This window comes from Metopolophium dirhodum, chromosome 5 (assembly GCF_019925205.1).
Source record: "Metopolophium dirhodum isolate CAU chromosome 5, ASM1992520v1, whole genome shotgun sequence".
In the NCBI taxonomy this organism is placed as follows: domain Eukaryota; kingdom Metazoa; phylum Arthropoda; class Insecta; order Hemiptera; family Aphididae; genus Metopolophium; species Metopolophium dirhodum.
This window is the reverse complement of record NC_083564.1, coordinates 3,563,360-3,585,424: the sequence shown is the minus strand read 5'-3', so window position 1 is coordinate 3,585,424 and position 22,065 is coordinate 3,563,360. Positions and strand designations below refer to the sequence as shown.

Genomic DNA, 22,065 nt, shown 5'->3' with positions numbered 1-22,065 from the left:
GAAACGATTTGGTTTTATTTATTTTAAACGTCACGCATGGAGGTTATAATATGATTATGAGATGTTACCAAAAGTTTATAATTTGTAAGGAACCGACGACCGTGGTATAGGTTTCAGTGACTGTTTGTGCAGGGTATACGAGCAGCAATTTTGGAGATTTCCACTTTACAGCCCGCTGGACGGAAAAATGACGCTTTCCAACGCCCCAAACTTTCGGTGCAGGCGTGACAAAAAATCATTTTAGAAGCTAGTAGTCTTACAATGGTATTTATTTATTTATTTTTTTTTTATCCTGGATACAAAATTTCTACCAGAAAGAGTGCTTTGATTTCCACATATAGTATCTTATATTTTAGCAAATTGGATCAAGATGGTACTTTAAAGAGATAATTTTTCGATTTTCTCAATTAATGCCACCGCCAGGGGAAAAACCACCGACAAATTACGAAAAACCGCTAACAACATGATTTTAATTTCTAACGCTTTGTATATCACCATAGAAACGAATACAAATTATAATATTATAATATTAATTCAACTAACAGGCTAATGGTAATATAAATAATAACAATATTAAATATCCAAACTGATAAACCATCTCCGCTCAGAATCAATTTTCTGATACAATGATATTATATCATTGAATTCAAGTTTAATACAATCCATTATACATTGAATTCAAGCGCTCATTTTTTTTTTTTTGATAAAGGTAGACAAACTTATGAGGAATCTTGTATTTAATTATCAAATCTTTGAAAGTTAGAATTAAAAATAAAAAAGGTGGGTAAGTGGATGTCGCTCTGCTGTACAGTATGTTACAAATGGGTCACTGTAATGGATGGTGTTAAATTTGAATTCAATGATATTATATCATTGTATAAGAAAAACGATTCTGAGCGAAAACGGTCCGTCAGCCTATGATATTACCAAGTATATTTGATGATATTATTGTGAATAAAGTAATTTATGTATAACCTATTTACGTAGAACATTTTATAAATTTTTAAATACAAAATAATTAATAAATTATAAATTTGATAAATGTTGTCAAAGTTTGAACTTTAAATGCTTATAAAAAAAAATTGCACCAAAGTATTTTTAATATTTTTCAACTGCTATTGGAACGTTACATCGGGAGCCTTATATTAAATTTCCACGCTTTTTTACCCAACAAATAAAATTTTATTGATATTTATAGAAAAAAAAACTAAAAAAATTGAAAACTGACAATGTCCGTAAACAGCTCAAAAAGAGTCAAAATATTTTTAAAATTGTATGGTGTATAGAAAATGCTAATATATACATTCAATGAAATTTTCAAGTATCTACAGTCATTCGTTTTTTAATTACAATAAAATAAGAAAATTGTGACATGAGAAATCGAGTGAATAACAAATGTTGTAAAAATATAAATTTCAGACGTTCATAAAAATTTAATTTAAGTTTCTTGTAAACATTTTTTTTTTTTTTTTTGATAAAGGTAGACAATCTTAGATTTAAAAAGAAAAATTTTTATGAATTCTCAACTCAAAATAATTTGCTAAGTCTTGTGATTTTTCCTTATTTTGTCAAAATTTGAGCTTTAAATGCTTCTAAATAAAAACTGGGACTAAGGATTTTTAATTTTTTTCATCTGCCTTTGAAACAATAACCTAGGAGCCTTCTATTAAATTTTCAAGCTTTTTTACTCAACAAGTAAAATTTTATTGATATTTATAGAAAAAACACTAAAAAAAAATGGAAATTGACAATGTCCATAAACAGCTCAAAATAAGTATTTGATAGGGCAATATAATAATAGGTATTATATGGTTTAATTTATATTTGTTACTTAAAAAATAATTATATTAAATATTATTAAAATTCACATAGTAGGTACAAGAATAATCTTACAATTTCAGCTTATTAGCAGATGAATGTTTTGTTACTTGTACGTTATCTTTACGTCTGTTATCGCATTTTGTCTCACCGTCGAGTTTACCATTTTCTACGATTGGGATTAAAAACAACGTGATATTATCACATTTAATCTTATTTCTGCCGTCGGAGGAGGAAAATCTACTCACACAAACCAACCCTTTTATTTTTGAAAGAGTCGATTTATACTGAAATGCATTAGTATCGCATTTTGGACTTACAATAGAAACATCGAAGCCAATTTTTATCGTGAAGATGATCAATTTTTCGGAGTTTGTCCTGACGACATACCTGTTGGGAAACACGATTATTACGTCATTCAAAAGCGTGTTGCCGACTAAACTGTTGTAAATCGCGTTGGTCAATTCGTCGTCCTTAATTTGTAAATCGGTTTTTGAAAGCGACGTTATCCTCTCGTTTCCGTAGAGAATCTCGTTGGCAGTAGTGCAATTTCCGGTCGGACAAGAGTTTTCCCATTCGGCTTTTATGTAACTATAATCGGTGGGGAGAAACATGACCGAATCGGTTGCGTTTAGTGTGTACAGCCCATTGTTTGTGAGAAATTGTGTGACAAAATTACAGCTCTCAGATCGGATGGACAACACTGCGAAACTGAAGAAAACCAAAATCGATCTGGAAACCGAATCGCTTACGAAAACCGCCATAATTATTGTCCGTGTTAATCGAGATTTGGTTGGATGTGAAATTTTAGATGGTTAAGATCGCGATTTCAAATCAATGGCATCGATGAAGTATCATTCAGTGCGATGTAGACATGTAAAAATAATCTATAAATAAGTAACAATAAAATGATGCTATAAACAAAATTATGTTATGATTAAATAGCTCTAATGATGATGTCGGATATGTTCATGACATCGATCGCGTTCTTGTACGACGGGTCACTGGTCAGCAGTCTCCGCGTGGGCGTGTGGCCGATGATGTGATGATATTATTTACACGAACGACTGTACACTCCCCGGGAAGTCCGTTGTTCATTCGACTCGGTTTTAAATCACATAATTAACGACGATACTGCGCACGTATAGTTCGGTTATCGTGCGAACACTGAGACCTGTGTGTGCACTTTACTCGTATTTATATCGACATTGGCTATAACACTTAATTGTATTCACGTGTGTAGTTGAACAGTAAAGTTAATATTATTGGCTTAAGGTTTTGTACGTATATAGTGCGAGAGCTGGTAAGCGCGCGCAGCTGCTGCCTCTGAGTTTTTTAAGGGGTGGTGGGTGAGTTGGTATTGGGCAATGCGACCAATGGATGATAATAATATTTAGTATTAACTAGTACTTTAGTATTTACTACGACTGGTATTTAAAACGATTTTAATTTAAATTCACGCCGTCATATTATGATGGTATATTCGTTTATCAGGTTTTCGGGTGTGTGAAATATATTATTATACTTAACTCTGAACATTTTCAAGCCACTGCTCGCCTGTGGGAATACAGACTTGCACGTAGAAAAATCGCGATCGGAATAAGGTTCGACATTCGCGTGCACGTAACTATCGTATTATCTCGTGCTATCCGTCCAAAATCACTTTTAATATACATATATACATAATAATCGTATACAGTGTGTGTATAGGTAATACTGCAACCAGTTTTCGTGTAGGTATGTCACGATCTTGACCTGGCGAACACCATATACCGGGTTAAGTTCAAGGTCACGTGGTTTCTACCGCGCCCGATTATATATGTAACATTTCGTTTAGTGCAGACACCTTCGGGCAATTTTTACAAATAATAAGATTTTGATGAATAAATAATTAATTAGTATGATTTGTAAATCATTATAGACCCCATATATCCTAATAAACCTATTATCGTGGACCTATTATCCTTAGTATCTGCTCAAGCTTAACAACTTGGAAATTACCTACTTGTTAAAATTTTGATTTTTATACATCGACATTTTTCAAGTTAATTTGAAAAATATAATTTTATATCTCCACAGGACACTTATTAAATTGCATAAACAATGTAAGTAATTCAAAATTACATCCTTAAGTATACTGATTCCTAAAATCTTTATTTACTATGATATGTGATCGGTATACCTTCTCTAACTTCTGTACATTAAAACTGTTATAAATATCTTCCTAAAATATCAAAATGATAATATTTTCAATATTTTCCAAGATATATTATGATCAGTGCCGTAGCCAGAAAAACTTTTTGAGGAGTGCTCTTAATTTTTTTCTCTAGCCTTTGAAATGCTAGAATATCTAATTATGACCCTTTTGTTCATAAAGTATATCTACTCTTTTTATGGAGAACACTACACAGAACACAGTTACCAACACAGAACAATAATTATTATAGTTATGAACAATTATGTGCTGCGCTCTAGGTGCGGGCATGTTAACTGCGCTCTGTTCGTTTACCCAGCCTGACGTTCCTATCATTCTTATAAGTAAGTAATTTTTTTGTAAAATATCCTTTTATATGGTTGAAAAACTGTTTTTCAATCTTCTTGATCTTCTCATTATGTAGTTGTAATTTTGCATCCTTGCGTCTTTTGATTCTTGGCGTAGCATTCTTTGCACCAATAACGGCAATAACGTCCGGAACGACTACTTAATCCTTTATGACCGGCATCTGAATTCGACTCAAAAATTAAATTGTCGCCGGAACTGTTTGAGCAAGACGCACAAATCTTTGGCGTATGTTTTTGCAAAGTTTCCCTACACGAAGATCTACCTCAATCACAGTTAGGCATGCTGTGAGAGTTATGAATGAAGATGGTACTATTGAGTCTATTGTACTGTAGCGGCCCCGCGTACGTTGAAGGAGAATGGAAGTAGGTACAACTGCTCGTATTCGTAAAAAACTAAAAATATTTTCAATCATTTACCGTTAAATACTTATCATTAAATATATCTTTACTTTAGAATATTAGAGCTATCTTCAACTGTTTTAAAAATAAAAAATAAAAAATAAACTTTTTTACCAAACAATGTAGGTACCTAATTAAGCTAAAGATGTAAAGTATGTGTAGTCCTTGTCTCCGTGAGTCTAATAAAAAAAACAAATTTATGATATATTTATTATCTCAGGAGATATCGCAATGGGTAAATCATCGCGGAACATCCTGTATATTGTAATTTTTTTAAAATTATTATTATAGCTTCCAACAACAATTAAAAGCTCAACTCAGGGGTGGATTGGGGGAGATATAGAAATATAATATAGAAACCGGGAATAGTTCCTATACATCCTTTTCTTTTTTATTATAATTTTTTATTTATAGAATTTTATTCGTTGGGTCAAAATATTTGAAAAATATTTTAAATTTTAACCATACATTTTATTTTATATTATTTGAGTATTTGACTAATGTTTGTGATATTATTGCTACAAACGAGCTCATTAAAATATTTGATATTTGATCGAATTTTATTAGAAAGTAAAGTGTTATCTATTAATTTTCGTAAAAACCGATAAATTTGGATATTTTGACCGATTACCATATTATAATTATAATAGGAATTTGTCGCGGTGCCATATATGTTTAATATACCTACTAATCGATTTTACGTATATAAAATAAAATATACATGCAATATATTATATTTGGAATATGGATGAGTACTACACTGCTACCCCTCCAACAGTCCAACCCATAAGAGTATAAGACTGTACTTCATAGTCCGTTCCTCGGAGGGCTATAATATTATAATGGTTGTCTTGTCCGTTCTCCATATAGTCTTTATATATAGTCGTTAGTGGTTGTCATTAATGGTTAGTCGTTAAAACAGACTAAAATCTTAGTCCGTGGTCACTGCAGGTCGTTAGTTGGAAAATAGGTGTACCTATTAAGAACTTACTCTTGTATGGCTGTACATTAATACCTACTATTTGCAAATTTATCACGATTAAAATAACACTAAAAGCAAAACAAAATGCTGTTAAGACACGTTAACTATAATGCAGTTTCAAGGCATAACCTAACCTTAGAGCTATTGTGTATAGTTTTGTGTACAGTGCGGTGATAAACTCCCGATTATATATGGTAAACTCTCCCGATTTTTAAAACTAGTAATCTCTCTCGATGGTAAACTCTCCCGGGTCAACATTATGTTTACCTGATACCTGAAGGAAATGTGTAAACTCTCCCGAGTTGTTTTAAATGTTATTGTTACACTATGAATCGCGGCTATTTCTCTAGACCTCTAGTACTCATCAATTTATGCTTAATGCATTATTTGTTATAGTTGATTATAGTAGGAAATCAGCGATTGTATTTATATAATTATATTTATGGATTATAAACAGGTACCTATACTGTACCTACTATGCGTATTTTATTGCGTACAATATGCATAAATGCATAATAATATTATCGTGGTACCAAACTAACCATCGCTAACCAAGCAATGATGCCGTGATGGGAAATGCTGAATTAATGAAATAGAAATGTGGGTTCACAATATAGATGCATCATATAGAGTAAGACTATATCTATTATATTATATTATAGTGTTGAGTAAGAGATGCATTCTGTCCTACACTCTACGTTAACATGACGAGTATCGATGAACGATTTCTATTCTGAGTTCTGGCAAATGGCAATCAGACCATGCTGTTCGAAAATCTAATTGCATCTGATACGATAAATTACAAGCGGACCATCTGACCTACGAATTGACACCGTGAATTTTTTTTTCAAAAGGTTACCCGAATTGCCTCCCGATTTAAAAATATTATTCACTCGAATTGCCTCCCGATTTAAAAATATTATTCACTTGATTGTCTCCTAAGAGGGTCATTACCTACTCTTGTACTGGAATCGCCTGCGATAGCTATAATTAATCGATTTATAAAAAAATACATCCAACATAATTTAGATGAAATATCATTCTGTTATACAGTCAAAAACTTAAGTTTGTATAAAATAAATGCTGTAATAAATAGACTGACACAGCAGTAATAGTTAATAATATTAAAAATAATAATGACGAAATATCATTCTATTATACAGTCAAAAACTTAAGTTTGTATAAAATAAATGTTTTAATAAATAAAAAATAAGCTGTACATATTTTTTTCGTACATGTCCACTGTTTAATGTCATTAGCTAATTCTTTTTGGTATCCAAACTTAAAACCATCATATATTATAATGGTTTTATCCTTTTCGCTGATCTCGCTGATCACGTTCATTTTTATAAAAATATATGTACGTATATGTATAATATATAATAACGTGTTATTTATTGTGGTTGCAAAAACGAAACTGATGTGTTGAACTGGTGATGATAGACTAATCATTAACTGATAACCACTAATCGCGGATAAGATTATTGCATTCGAAAAATTAATCTGTCTGGGAAATACTGCCTTACACATTTTATTTTTGACCATTACGGAATAATATAATAATCGATAGTACACCTACAACTATATTAATTAATATTCCAGGTATGTCATGGGAGGCAATTCGAGTAAACCGTTTGGGTATACTCGAATTGCCTCCGAAAACACCCGGAGGCAATTCGAGTAAAAAAATGTCACCTACCTACATTTGGGAGGCAATTTGAGTGTCACCAAATAGACACAACTTACGTTTGAACACATAAATATATATAAAAGGGATCTTATCATTTTACCTGGTATCAATAATTAGTCTAATCAGAAAATGTGTGGCTTAACATAATATATATGATCTAAGACTATAATATTTATTACACCTGTATGGGCTGTATCAATATGACTATTGACTACAAATTTCTTTATTCATTCGATTATTCAGTATCTCAGTTTGATTCGGTTTTACTAACTGTAGGCAGTAGGTACAGTAAGATGTAAGAATCATGAATGTGAATACTAATGAAGTTTTCGAAACCTGTCATGGTAAAAAGTGGGGTATAATTGATAATTTTAAAAGTAGTAAATTTAGAATAAATAAAGACGAGTTCAACATTTTTTGTTATACCTATATACGAAACGTAACTGTAAAAAAACATGAATACATTTAAAAAAATTTAATGAATTTAATCTTGATGATGTTAGGGAATAAATATTTATGACATTGGATCGCGTTGTCGGAAAAAAATAAAATTTAATAATAAATACGATAGCAGTAAATAAAATAAAATGCGATTTTTGATTTTAGTAGATTTATTATTTTTGTAATAACTTAATGATTTAATATAATATTATGTACCTAATAATAAAAATATTTTTAAATAAGTTGCAAAAAAAAAATGGGAAGCAATGAAAATCCAACCTCCTGGGTAACGCTATAATAGAATCAAAAAAATAAAATAGAAAAATATGTGCTTATTTTAATTGGTGAAATCGATACCTATGTTATAATTTATATTCTTATTTATTTTGCGTGTATCAGGTAATAAAACGGTTGTTTTTTTTTTGCTTTGACAAAACTTCCTCCCCCATTCTATAATACTTGCTACGCCACATATTATTATGAATTTAAATTAATTAAATATTAACCGAACGTCCTAATGACATTACAAAATTTACTACATAAATATTTGTGTGTGTGAAGATATTTTTGTTTTTAGAATATTTTCTCATTAAGTGGGTACCTACTAAGAAGGTATAGAGTATACTAAATATTTAATTTAATCGCCAACGAATTAATCTAATATAATGAAATATTTAAAGTATTTCAAAGAAAATAGGCTTATTTTATTGTTATCTCTGGGGCCCGGGTTTAAAATTGTTAATTATCCGACCAAATAATAATAACCAATAAATAAAAATAAACGGGAGCCGAGAGACCACGACTAAACCGTGATGATTCTATACATTAATAACCAAATAGCGTTTTGGGAATAATTCAAAAAATAAAAACGATACCTCTAACTCTGTCACCTAGTACCTATACTGTGACACTCTTGGGAGTTGGGACCTGGGACCAGGGTTGGATACCTGAGTATAAAGTATATTTGAGTATTGATATTCTAATTTCAAATACTTTCGACAAGTAATAAGTATTCGAGTACATTTTAAAAATTATTTTACTGGAGTTCTTTATATAATACTTTTTTCTGACTGTTAACTATACATTTTTGGAAGTTTGGAACTATAACAATATTGTATACCTAATATTATTAATTGCATATAGTTAACTGAAAAACGATTACTTACCACATAAACCGAAATCTTATCTTTATAAATAATATAATATATGTTATAGGTACTATAATAGGTAGACTAGACACGATCGATTACGTGATAATAATACGAATCAGTTCTGGCCTTTCTGGTATTTATCTAATTGTATAGGTACCCAAGTGTATTTGTACAGTGTAATTCAATAAGACTTACACAAATAAAATGTGTTAAGGTTTTTCTTAATCAATATTTTGAATTTTAATATCGGTTTTATTATTATTTATTACCTATAGCCTCTGCAGGCTATTAGTAAGATATTACGTAACGGAATAAGATATCTTAGTCCGTGGTTATAAGTTAACAAACAATAAATAATGAAGTGTAACAACTAACAAGTTTCAAGTTTGTAGAAACTACAACCTTTGACTAATGTCTACTAATACTCGAATGTTTTAAATATAATATACTACACAGTCTACCTTTTTACTTTTTAGGAAATAATTTATATTTAGTTGTTAAAAACACCGCCTCAAACGGCTTTACTAATTCAAAGATAAAGAAAAGTATGATTTGTCGTTTGAGTAATAATTTGAGTGGCTAAAGTGAATTTGTTCCTTTACTTTTAAATAATCAAATAGCGCATGTTGAAAATCAGACGTATCCCCCCCCCCCTCTTGACGAAATCATTTCACCGCCAAGGCGCCACTGGTACTTACACTATTATTATGGTGTTCAATTAATATTGTGCATAGGTACTCGAAACTCGCACGGTGACGAGCCACTGATTATAAAATTTCTCTCAGGACATTGGTCATTAACTATTGAGATAATAATAATGTCGTGCACATGATATAAATACAGATCTGAATAATATATTTTCAAAATGTCGTTTTACCGTAAAACGCGTATAGAACTTGCACGCCGCGCCGCCGCCCGCCGAACGAAAAGCCGAAAACGGTTTGGCGTCGCGGACTTTTGACACCCAATGGAATTATAGTCCATCGGCGGGACAGGGGTGCCAACGGAACGGCGAGCGCGTGCAACATGTGTGCCACGGTGTGCTCCGTCCTGTCCCGTACATTATACACAAATACAATATATTTTACACACACACAATTATTATTTATCTCCGTGGTGCGGCGTGTGCGCGTGTGCGTTATATTATTTTGTTGAGCGTGTGTGTGCGTGCGAGTTTTTAAGAGTTAGGACCACTGTGGTCGGTGTGTTGTGTCACTGTACGATATTGCGTCCGTCTCGCTCGCACCAGTCTTCCATCGCGAGTTCGGGACATTATTAATTGTGATTTTTCGTCGTGCGGCGCGTTTCGTTAAAAATGGCGTTTTTCACCATCTCGGGACGTGACGAGTGACGTCGAGTGCCGTTAGTCAGATCCGTGCACGCACCGATCGCCGAACGGACCGCCCGCCCAGCGCGCGACGCGTTTACCGTCCCGTCCACCTCGCACGCACAGACGACCGGTGTTTAGCGACAAGCTGACATGCCGGGCGCTTAGTGGCCGCCAGTGGTCAGTCCGTCTCGTGTCGAGTCCCGCCGACCGTTGCAGGGTACGCCAGTGACCAGTAGAGTACAGCTGCAAGACTTGCGCAACTTCGACGTTCTTATCTCGCGAACGCTCACCGGCCGTAGTTATTATCTTTGTTGTTGTTGTTGTTGTTGTTGTGATTATTCGTCGTCGCTGGGCGAGCACTACAGCCATGGAAGTCGTCGAGGTTAACGATTACCAGTGTCATTCCGACGGCGAAGAGGTCGTCCTGCTGGACATGGACAAGGCGAACGGTGTGGTGGAAGACGACTCCCCCGAGGTGCACGAAGTGACCGTGGACGACGCCAGCGGCATGGATGTCATAGAGACGTGCGAAGATGACTCGCAAGATCGAATGGAGATCACCGACGTCGTCATCGAAATAATCCCAAACGAAGAGGGCAGTGCGTCCGTTGATACTGTAGTTGACGGTGATATCTCTGCGCCGACCGAGGCATCAACTGTGAACAACGTGTCCAACGACCAGGCACCAGAGAAGGAAGATGACTCGCAAATGAATGTCGATGTGGAAGACAAAATTGTCGATGTGGAAGACAAAGTTGTCGATGTGGAAGACAAAGTTGTCGATGTGGAAGACAAAGTTGTCGAGCCGGTGAATGAAGTAAATGAAACCGAAGAACCTAATAAAATCGCCAATGACATTACAGACACTTCTGAATCTGCCACTACAAATAAAGAAGATGCTGTTAAAATTAATGAAGTTAACAATAAAATTATTAAAACAAAGAGCTTAGTTAGTGAAACCAAAAAAGCTGATGGTTCGTTAGTTTTAACGAAAGACAAAATATCTGTTACAATACCTCAACATATCGCTGGACGTGATATGGCGTCTTTGTCTGAAGAAACACTTCCTCGTTCTGGAAAACGAATGTTGAAACCTAGATTTGGTGTTAAAGTGCCCTACATTCACATGACAAGCCAAATCGTAACGCAAGATGAAATCGCTAAGGAGTTATTTGAAAGGTTTCAACAGAAGTATCCAATAACCCGTGTTGATAAGCCAGACAAACTTTTTTCCATGAAATTATCACACAGACTGTCTAATAACATTTCTGGATCAAAAACCCCAGATGGGAAATCAAAAGATTTAAATAAAAACCCCAAAAAATTATCCAATACTAAAAATGAATTATCAAATAAAAAATCAGAGAAATCTGACGTAGATACAAGTAGTAAACCAACAATTAGCAAACCCGATACTAATAATAAACCAGATGTTAAACTACCAAGCACAACACAATCTATAGAAAATAATTTAAGCAATATTCAAAGTCCGGATGTTCAGGAATCCAATAATGTTTCCAAAGAATCCATAGAAGTTAATGATTCTAAACATATTGAACAAATAACTAATACTCTTCAAATTTTAGATCAGTCAGCTGATCATCAAGTCAATAATGTGTCTGAAGATAAAAATGATGAAAAAATATCTTCTAATGAAGAGTTAATTGCTATACTCGAAGATTTTGAGACTATTGAAGTGGATGCTAGCCAATTACCAGATGTGCCATTGGCAATTCCTTTGTCAACACCAATACTTACAACACCACCTAAACCAACTATAATTAAAAAGAAAATAATCCGAAGCACTACTAGAACTAAAAGATCTAAACCAAAATTGGATCCAGAGTTAGAAAAGCAAATAGCTTTAAAACAGCTACAAGAAGTTTCAAGACCAAAAAGATTTGATTCTCTTTATGCTAAAAGAAAAATAGAAATTGATAAGAAACTATTAGCCAAAAATGATCTTGGTTCTGCTTTGAAACGTAAGAAACCAACACCTGATGATGTACCCGAAGTTAAAATAGCTATTGATCAATATATTAAATCATATACTGACAAACGTCAATCAATCATTAAAGTGGAGCCAATTCCCAATGATGAGGTTGTTAGTGAGAATACTGAAGAAGAAATCGTGCCTGAAATTAAAACTAATGATGTCGTTAAAGCAAGGACAATGAGAGAAATTAATCGTCTTTTAGGTGATGAAGGAGCAATAAATATGATATATTCCCTTGAAAAAAGAAGATCCCCTGGTAACAATAGTGCAAAGAATATTCTTCCTTCAACTAGGCGCAAGAAAAAAGACCTAATGTTGAAAACTAAATTGGTTAAAAATGCCATGCTTAAAATGAGTTCTCCAGCTACTGCGTCGTTGTCATCTAACCGCCTTGGGCGGCGTTCAGATGTGTGTACTCCATCTATTTCACCTGAGAATAAGTGTACAAGGAAAACTTCTATAGATTCGCAAGGTTCTGATCAGTCTTCAAAATGTTTGGGAAATTTCTCTGGTAGAAAAGCTATTCCAGCTGACGAGTCTAAAATTATTAGAAAACATTCGTCAAGTAGTGAAGCATCTAGTGTTGGTGGTAGTCCAATACTTTCAGTTCCTGAAACTGTACCTATTAATAACTTGACTATAAAACACACACCTGTAAAAGCCTTGAGAGTATATACCCGAAAAAATAAAAACTCCAATGATATATTATTGAATTCAAGCGATCCGCCATTTGTTGAAGTGAGCAAAGGAACAAATAAAAGTTCAGTTAAAACCAAGAATTCTAATAACCAAAAAGTTAAAAAACAACCAGTACCAGCATCGACAAAACTTTCGAGTAAGTAAAGTTTATGTTTGAAATTAAGTTAAAATAGTTTTTAATAAGTTTTGTTTTTTTTACAGGATCATTAGCAGAAAGCATTAAAAAAGAGGTTGAAGATACTACTTATAATGAAATCACTTTAAGACGTTACGACGGAGTCGTTCATATTACATTAACACCAGTTTCAACCGTTATGAAAAATGCTTTAAATATATCAGTAAGTCCTGTTTTTTGATAGTTAGTGGGTGATTATTTTATGTTGTAAAATATATTTTTATTTGTATTTTATTAGGTAATGGAAGAATTGATGAGAGAGTTGAATCATTTAGAAAATGATGATACTTGTAAAGTGGTTCTAGTGTCTTCGGCCGGCAGAATATTTTGTCAAGGTTTGGATATAGCTCCTCTTGTACACGATGATCAACAAAAATGTATAGAAGCAGCTTTAGACATTTCATCTACTCTTAAGTAATTTTGATTAAAATATTTGAATACTCTGTGCCTTAGATCTTAAAGCCTATCCCATTATTTTATATTGAATATTTACATCTATGAATTTTATCATGAAAATTTAGTATTTATTTAATACGTTTACAATTTTCACATAGGTTGTCAATAACAAGTGAAAGTTCACAATAAGTTTTTTTTTATAATATTTATTTCTAATTGAGTGTGTAATTTTCCTGGTACTTAAATTTTTGCATTTTATCATTATTTAAAAGAGCACACAACATAAAAAATTTTGAAATCATTTTGAAAGAATGTTCAATTCTAAGGATAATGGTATAGGTTTTATGTTTCTACTCACATTATTCAATAAGTTATGAGCAATTGAAAAAATACGCGTAAGTCTTTGGGCCCTGCTCATTGTAATTTCATATCTTATACTTGTAAAAGTTCCCCGCTATACACAACACTTTACCAACCTAAAATTTTTATATTTGAAATTTAATTTATTTATAATTTTGTGGTTTTTTGTGTTTTAAGACGATACAAGTATCAGAATTTCAATAAAACGTTTAGTTTTTTAAATATTAAAAATCTGAGAAATATATTAGAATTTTTATTTTATATTTAAATGGCCATGATGTGCCGTTTAACAAAAATATCACTTTAAAGATTTATTAATATTTAAAAAACTAAACGTTATATTGAATTTCTGATACTTTTATCGTCTCAAACACATAAAACCACCCATTGATGTATAAATTAAATTACAAAAATACACTTAAAATCACACATTTATACTTAAACTAAATTTCAAAAATAAAATGTTTAGATAATCGTAGTGTAAGTAAATGTTAGTAAATCGCTGTGTGAAGCGAGGAAGTTTTACATGTATAAGATAGGCAATTATGATGAGCCGTGCCCAATGACATTATGCGGCTATTCCACATTTCTTAATATCTCTTAAAGTAGTAATTTTTTTTACATTGAATTTTCACCAAATCATTTAATAGCTACAATAATTTAAAATTTAAAGAAAATTTTTTTTTGGTTGTGTGCTCCTTTAAAATAATTTTATTGTGTATGGTAAACTAAATTTGTATCTGCTGCTCAACTAGGTATATATTCTATTATCTGTACTCTATTCAATAAAATAACACACTACTACAAAGTATACAATATATTAACGCTGCAAGTGACCAGTACTATAATATCAGCTCTGTGTACTACAGTTGCTGACCCAATAATGGTATATCTCTGTTACACAGTGTATTGACTATTTAAATATTCTTAATCTCTAGTAAGTACCAGTGACAGATTAATTCCAAGTGGGGGATATAGTAGGTTTTAATATCAATAATATTAGACAAGACTTAATTTATACAATTACAATTTAACGGATATTGAAATGAAATGTAAATATAATATATTTTACTTAACTGATATTTGATACTTGATAGTAATACACGGTGCAATCAATGACTACTTCCGTACACAATATCTAGCAGGCCAATGATTATTAATTATACATAAAAATGTCATCAAAAATAATAATACCTTTATAGCGGCTCTCGATAATAAAATATAAATACTCTCGTATTTCTTACCATTACATCTCCTTTCCACGCTATCCTCACAGTGTAGCGGTGGTTATATGCAGCAACAATTTTAGTAAACTTGCTGTGTGTTCTATTGTTGAACTGAGTATGGTTATTATCTTCACTAACTATCTAATTAATCATAGATATTTGTATAGAATTTAAAGAATGCATTGATAAGTGAAATTGATTCTTTTTGGTATATGATTTATGTTTAGTTAAGCAAATTAATAAATAAAAAAATCAAGTTAAAATTATATCTTTTTATAGTCTACTAAATATTGGGAATACTGTAATATTTGATAAAGTTAAGTTAATTTGGGTACTATTTATTAAAAACCTTTACTTATTTTACTATTGAAAATTGTATAACTTAATGAGTATTTTAAAACCAAACCCATTTTTTCATCTTTTAATATAAGTAAATGTAAGCTATAATATAAAATTTAATAATCGTATTTCTTTTTTGACAGGAAATTTATCTCATGCCTAAGTAATTTTCCTAAATTACTTGTAGCTGGTGTGGATGGAGCAGCAGTTGGACTTGGTGCTACTATGCTGGTCCACTTTGACTTAGTTTTTGCTAGTGATAAAGCAACTTTTGAAACACCATATGCACAACTTGGTCATATTGCCGAAGGTGCGGCCACAACCATTTTAGGTAGACTTTTAGTCGCTGAAATGATTATGGGTAGTCAGAGATTAACTGCTGGACAAGCTCACTATTATGGCCTGGTAACCAGAACACTATGGCCTGATCGATTCCACGATGAATTAATACCATTGGTCAAAGCATTAGCAAGACAGTCATTACAGGTTAGTTTTATATTAAAAAAGTCTTCATACAATTTACTTAAAACTTAATAATTATTATTAAATCAAATAATTTTTTTTTAATTCGGATTAATTGATTCTTACAGACATTGATTTGATTAAAAATTAGTCTCTTTAAGTACATTATAAAGTAGTTGATTTGAGCAATAAAAACATCTTCAGACTTCAGTACTTAACAATGTACATTCTGCTCGATATGATGTTCCATAAAATAACATTTCATATGTTGTAATTTCTTGTCTATCTTTGTGTAAACACAGGTGATCATTTGGACAAGTGCATTTAGTGTATGTAGAGTAGTAGTCTGTTCTTATAAATCCACAAAATTCACCAGAATTGCAATCCTTCAACTGAAAGGGCACATACAAAATTAAAACTAAACACATAACTAAATTTATATCCTTTTTTTCATTATGTAGGTGATATTTACCTTTTTACATTTGAATAAATCTTCAACGTAACTTATATCAGTAGTTTCATTATGTTGTTCTTTTTGTTCATGTTTTATTAATGCCCAAGTTGTGTGATGTGGGCAATTGCAGTGGACTTTGGCTTTTATTTGAACATTGTTATCCTCTCTGCTTTTTATAATCGTTATAGATTCATCGGATTTCATTGTACAGTCAGGCAGTTCGTTAATGGGTTTACAAAACTAAATTAAATTTGGTTTATTTTAATTGGGTTAATAATATGTATCTATGTGGTAATTTTAAAAACCTTTAATTGTGAACGGTTATCTAATGGCATACTAAGATTATCATCTGTGCTCCACTTCCATGGGCATTCTTCACGGTTTGGGCATTTACATAAACGTTCGACTTGATTTGGAAACCAAAACCTAAGGTGTACAATATTACATACGCTATGTTGTTCACAAATGCCTAAGTCTCGTTCACTTTTTTCCTTAACAAAAAAACATGCATTTATTATTCTTGCAACAATAAGAAAATATCGAAATGGATAACAATTTATTTACTTGTCCTGGGTATATAAATACAGCATTATCTGTTTTACTGGATGTAACTGTCGTAAATGTAGATATACAATACACATTGACTACACTTATCAAAGTGTATGCAATATAATTAATCCACATGGTTATTTTGCAATAGTTTCTAACTGAAAAATAATATTATTTAAATGTTGTTTAGTAAATGTTACTGTTGATTGATAAATAATGTTGAATATTGTTTTGTGTTTAGGCAATGATAACTTCTAAAGCTCTTCAAAAACAAGAAACCAAAGAAAAATTGGCAAAAGCATTAGAGTCTGAAACACATATCTTAGTACAGCAATGGACTGGTGACGAATGTCAACAAAATTTACAAGCTTACTTGAAAGATGCAGTTGACAACATTAATACCTAACTATATAATGAATTAATAATTTATTTAGTGTTCACTGTGCGGCCTCAAAAGTTAATATTTTTATGGGGTTTATATGCTACTCATTGGAAAACGCTGTATAGAAATTTAGCTGTTTTTTTGATAGGTAGCCAATATCTAAATTATAGAGAAATTAGAATAACTTTTATACTCGTAACTATTTCCAACTGATTCATTTTTATAACTAACAAATGTATTTTATTATAATTAGGTTTTTTGGTTAGATTATTAATTGTAAGCAATTACTTATAATTATAATTTAGTAATTTTTTATTTTCAACCAATAAAGGGTTCATTTCACTGGCATTTATTATAGAAAAAGACAATATCACATTTTAGCTCTTTACTTTTCATTGACATTATATTATTATTTTTTTTTTTCGAGCACTGGCATTTATAATTTTTTTTTTATATGAATAATAATTTATGTACATTATTTTAAAATTACATTACAAAACTTTAATTATGGTACTCCTATTTTATTTAGGTGTGTTTATTTAAAATGTTTAAGTTTGAACTACTTTAGTATACAATTTATGTTATTTCTCATACATTATTTATTGTTATAATCTCTGTTCTATATTAATTTAATTTTTTGATTTTAGGTGAAAAAAAAGCAAAATACTATTGTTGATGTACATTATATTGCAAAAAAATCTCATTTTTTTTCTAAATTCTAAATTATTTTAATGTTATAATAATGAGATGTGCAATTCATGTTAAAATAAAATAAATTAAATTTAGTTTAATTGTTTTTTGATTTACTTTCATATCTTCATAAGTTTATTACTGACTGGACTACTAAATCCTTATCAATAGAACAACATAAAAAATTTAATTTTAATTGTTATATTATGTTAATTTTTCACGTTATTATGATGTTAGTAAATACATTTTAATACAATTATCCTATTAAATTTGGCTATACATACAATACCTAATGATATTTGATATTTTTAATTTTTAATCTCAAAGATAATATTATAATAATTTATATGAATTGTATTTTGTGTTAATGTACAATCTAAAATACCTACGGTAATATTGCATAAACTAAAAATTTGAGACTAATATTAATTTATATGACTTTTTTTTAGACTTTAATATTATGTTATTATTTAATATTTATATAATATTACATGCATATTATGTATTATCAGATTAAACAGTGATCACTATTTCATGTTAAATATTTAATTATTAAAATAATGATGGGTCGGATTTGTATTTAGTAAATATTATATGGAAATTTCTATTTTTGTTAAAAGTATGAAAAAGAATGTGACAATCACATTCAATTTAAATAAAATAAATAACTTGTGAGCAATATTCATAAGAGTGAAAATAGTAATTAACATATTTGTATTCTCGAAAAGAAATGTATACACATATGTAAATTATAATATCACAGTTCTAAAAGAAAATATTGTTTTTATTTTAAGAATCCGGGTAAATACCAAATAACAACCTTTAGTTAACTAAATAACTTAAGTGTCAATTTTAAACATTCTAATCTGAATTAATTTTTGATTATTTAAAGTGTTGTTATTCCTTCTTTTTTAAGATTAATATTGTATTTATATTTATTTACAAATGTAATAATTATAAATTATTACAGTACTCAAATATGGTTGGTGTTTCCTGTTTCAAAAATAAAGACCACAAAGTTCAAACAAAAAATAATATACAATTTATATTTATATTTTAGTAAACTGTATAAATTTAGTTTCAAACAGCAAGTAAATTTCAAAATTTACAATATAAAAAACTAGTACTTTATAAATTGTGTTAGAAAAATTATTGTTGAAAAGATGATTTTTATAAAATATTATTTCTTGACGTTTTGACGATTATAAAGTTATATCATGAAATTATTAAAAACTATTTAATTGCATAAAATAAAATACTTGAGTATTACAAAATATTTTTAACTTAATGAAGAGGTTATTATCATTAGTTTCTTTGAGCCAGTCATGTCGGTATTAAACAAAAAAATAAATATCTACTTTGAGCTACAACAGGTTTATTGACGTTTTATTGAATCAGATGAGTGATAACTATTAATCATTGATAATTGCAGCACGTATAGATTTAGATTAGGTGTAGTAATACAAGACAAGAAAAGCTTTTAAATATATCTAAATAAAAAACAATTCAAGAAGTGTTTGTTGCTAGTATGAAATGTAAATTTAATCTAAAACCTATGTCGTGTAGGTACTAATGTACTATGGATACTGCCTATAACTTAACAAAGTCACAATATTTACCTATCAATTGTAATATATTATGTTATATTGTTATGGTAACACAGGCTCCCAAATGTTACGAGGTTGACGATTGCCAAAAAAGATGTCCATAGATACTTGTATATTTAAATTGAAAATGTAAAAATAGGCAGTTTAGGGTAGTAACGTAACACAAATTACTGTAACAAAATTACTTTTGCAGTAACGCCATAGTAATTTTATCATATTTTGTTTTAATATTAGCCCAATTAATTGGAATGAAATAACTTTTTAAAAGTCATTTATATGGAGCAAAGGGTCATTTTCCACGTTAATTAAATAAGCTATGAATGTATGACAAAACCCGGGGGCTAGGATTTTAACAATCATACACCATCGACGTTATTACTAAACTGCCATACAATTTATAAAATGGTATGACATCATACCATTACTTATTAGTTATTACTAGGTACTTATTGGTCATTATGGACTGATTTGACAAAAAAAAAAAAAAAAACAAACATATATTTTCGTTATCGTTATAGGTATTCCAAACAAAGGAGTGTAGTGTGTACTCACTATATAGTTAGCAGTTAAGTACCGACAAATTCGAAAATGTCATAAAATTCGATATTGGACCGATGTCACTGGCGAACGGCTATCATAGAGTTGTCGGTGCGGCACAAAAGGAAGGGCACGGACGAATATTGCACATTAAAACCGTATAACGATTCAGAGTTTTTGAAAAAAAAACGTAAGACGCCATGTACGACTCGTCAATAACGATAATAACACACATTACGCAAGCACATGTTTTATCAGTTACTTTGTCTCGCAGATAAAAAAATAATGTAACATTATTATTATTATTATTATTCTGTCTTGAAGTAATAAAAAAAATATAAAACGTTCTCATTGGCTGTATCGCCACGGAATATATGAAATAAATTTCATAATTTCATAATATATTCTGTGGTATCACGGTCTCAGACCGTGGGCTGTATCGACGCGTTATTATACGACGATGATCGCACAGACCGCTAAATGTGTTACCGGCACGGAACATTATCACGTGCGAGTTGACGTGGGTATAAATTGTACCCGTGTTACCACCGCAGTTACCACCACGGCTGCTGTAGCCACAGGTTAGGTTAGGTCTTTCCTTTAGTATCTTCGAAATCTGCGACCGTAGCTGGTATGAGTTGGTCGTGTATTATAGTATTATACCCGTTGTACAGCCGCGGTTACCACGTCGCTCCGTGTTGTTACCACTTACCGCGATCCAAGATCAGCCGCGGCCTCTTACCAGATTGCAGGTGCAGCGTCCGTCGTGATATCGTGTGTATCAAAATACAGATAGAATTGGACAGACCACCACCACCACCACCTTGCCGCGTCTTATGGAACAAGTCTAGTTTACCGGGCACCTTTTTTTTTTGAAAAGGGTTGTTTTGACGAGTTAAGAACGATGGTGCAAAAAAAAAGTTCGCGGAAATGATTATTTTGGAAGTTACAGCCTCCCAAAGTTAACGATTTTACGTTTATACGCATGCGCGCAACACTACTATATTACCGCGCGGAGGACCTCGAGATTTTTATTTTAAAAGTTACGAGTCACATTTTGTTTTATTATGTTTAATTTTTATTAACTATTCAAAGCATTCATTTTCATCAGTTTCACAGTCATTTTCATCTTCATCTTCATCTACAATTTCGTATTCGTCGTCAAGTTGTTTGTCGTTAATATTGTACAAAGCACCTGCATGACGGGACAACTCCACTGTCGGATCTTGTTTTAATACACGGCACTTCTTCAGGGACATGTATTTCGCTAAGTAACCTATATATCTTTAATAGATAACCAAATTACCTATAGTTAATTAACTACAGTAAGCAGGGCAGTGATTACACGGTTTGCGGCACTCGTCGCTGCGCAAATCGAAAATATCCCCCGACTTGCTATGCAACACCACCTTAAGTAGGTTACAGGGTAAGTTATGTCGTGGTATATGGGCAGTGTTACACAGTGAAAGTATAAAAACAATTAAAAAAGTCCTCCGGTCGCCAAACTCGAGGTCCTCGCCCGGCATTAGTAATGTTGCGCGCATGCGTATGAACGTAAAACCGTTAACTTTGGGAGGCTATAACTTCCAAAATAATCATTTCCGCAATTTTTCACCGTCGTTCTTAACTCGTCAAAACAACACTTTTCAAAAAAAAAAATTTCAAAAAAAAGGTGCCCGGTAAACTAGACTTATACCCGTCTTATTTTATGATTTGTGATTGCAAATGGATTTTCGTTGGGCAGGTTCCGCCACAGACAAAAAAAAAAAAAAAACCTGAAGAAAATGAAAATATGACAAAACAATAATATTAAGGACTAC

At 31.4% G+C, this 22,065-nt stretch overlaps 2 protein-coding genes across 2 annotated transcripts; one reads left to right on the top strand and one right to left on the bottom strand.

Annotated features, from left to right (window-relative positions):
- The first annotated feature begins 10,143 nt into the window (after positions 1-10,143).
- Positions 10,144-18,196, top strand: LOC132944485 (uncharacterized). The gene is made up of 5 exons (XM_061013859.1): positions 10,144-13,204; positions 13,270-13,406; positions 13,482-13,657; positions 15,708-16,050; positions 17,271-18,196. The coding sequence occupies exons 1-5, from the start codon at positions 10,741-10,743 to the stop codon at positions 17,433-17,435; spliced, it is 3,285 nt and encodes a 1,094-aa protein (XP_060869842.1). The 5' UTR covers positions 10,144-10,740; the 3' UTR covers positions 17,436-18,196.
- Positions 16,045-20,678, bottom strand: LOC132944486 (kappa-scoloptoxin(11)-Ss1a-like). The gene is made up of 5 exons (XM_061013860.1): positions 20,261-20,678; positions 17,045-17,187; positions 16,786-16,971; positions 16,499-16,720; positions 16,045-16,418 (listed from the first exon to the last, which is right to left on the bottom strand). The coding sequence occupies exons 2-5, from the start codon at positions 17,162-17,164 to the stop codon at positions 16,227-16,229; spliced, it is 720 nt and encodes a 239-aa protein (XP_060869843.1). The 5' UTR covers positions 17,165-17,187; positions 20,261-20,678; the 3' UTR covers positions 16,045-16,226.
- Between the last annotated feature and the right edge of the window lie 1,387 nt (positions 20,679-22,065).

Excerpts from the sequence above, each read along its gene's own strand:
- LOC132944485 (XM_061013859.1), top strand. The coding sequence starts at position 10,741 with ATGGAAGTCGTCGAGGTTAACGATTACCAGTGTCATTCCGACGGCGAA. Across the intron at positions 13,205-13,269 it reads AGCATCGACAAAACTTTCGA|GATCATTAGCAGAAAGCATT; the intron begins GTAAGTAAAGTT and ends TTTTTTTTACAG. Across the intron at positions 16,051-17,270 it reads TAGCAAGACAGTCATTACAG|GCAATGATAACTTCTAAAGC; the intron begins GTTAGTTTTATA and ends TTTTGTGTTTAG.
- LOC132944486 (XM_061013860.1), bottom strand. The coding sequence starts at position 17,164 with ATGTGGATTAATTATATTGCATACACTTTGATAAGTGTAGTCAATGTG. Across the intron at positions 16,972-17,044 it reads TATTTATATACCCAGGACAA|GAAAAAAGTGAACGAGACTT; the intron begins GTAAATAAATTG and ends TTTTTTGTTAAG. Across the intron at positions 16,721-16,785 it reads ATAACCGTTCACAATTAAAG|TTTTGTAAACCCATTAACGA; the intron begins GTTTTTAAAATT and ends AATTTAATTTAG.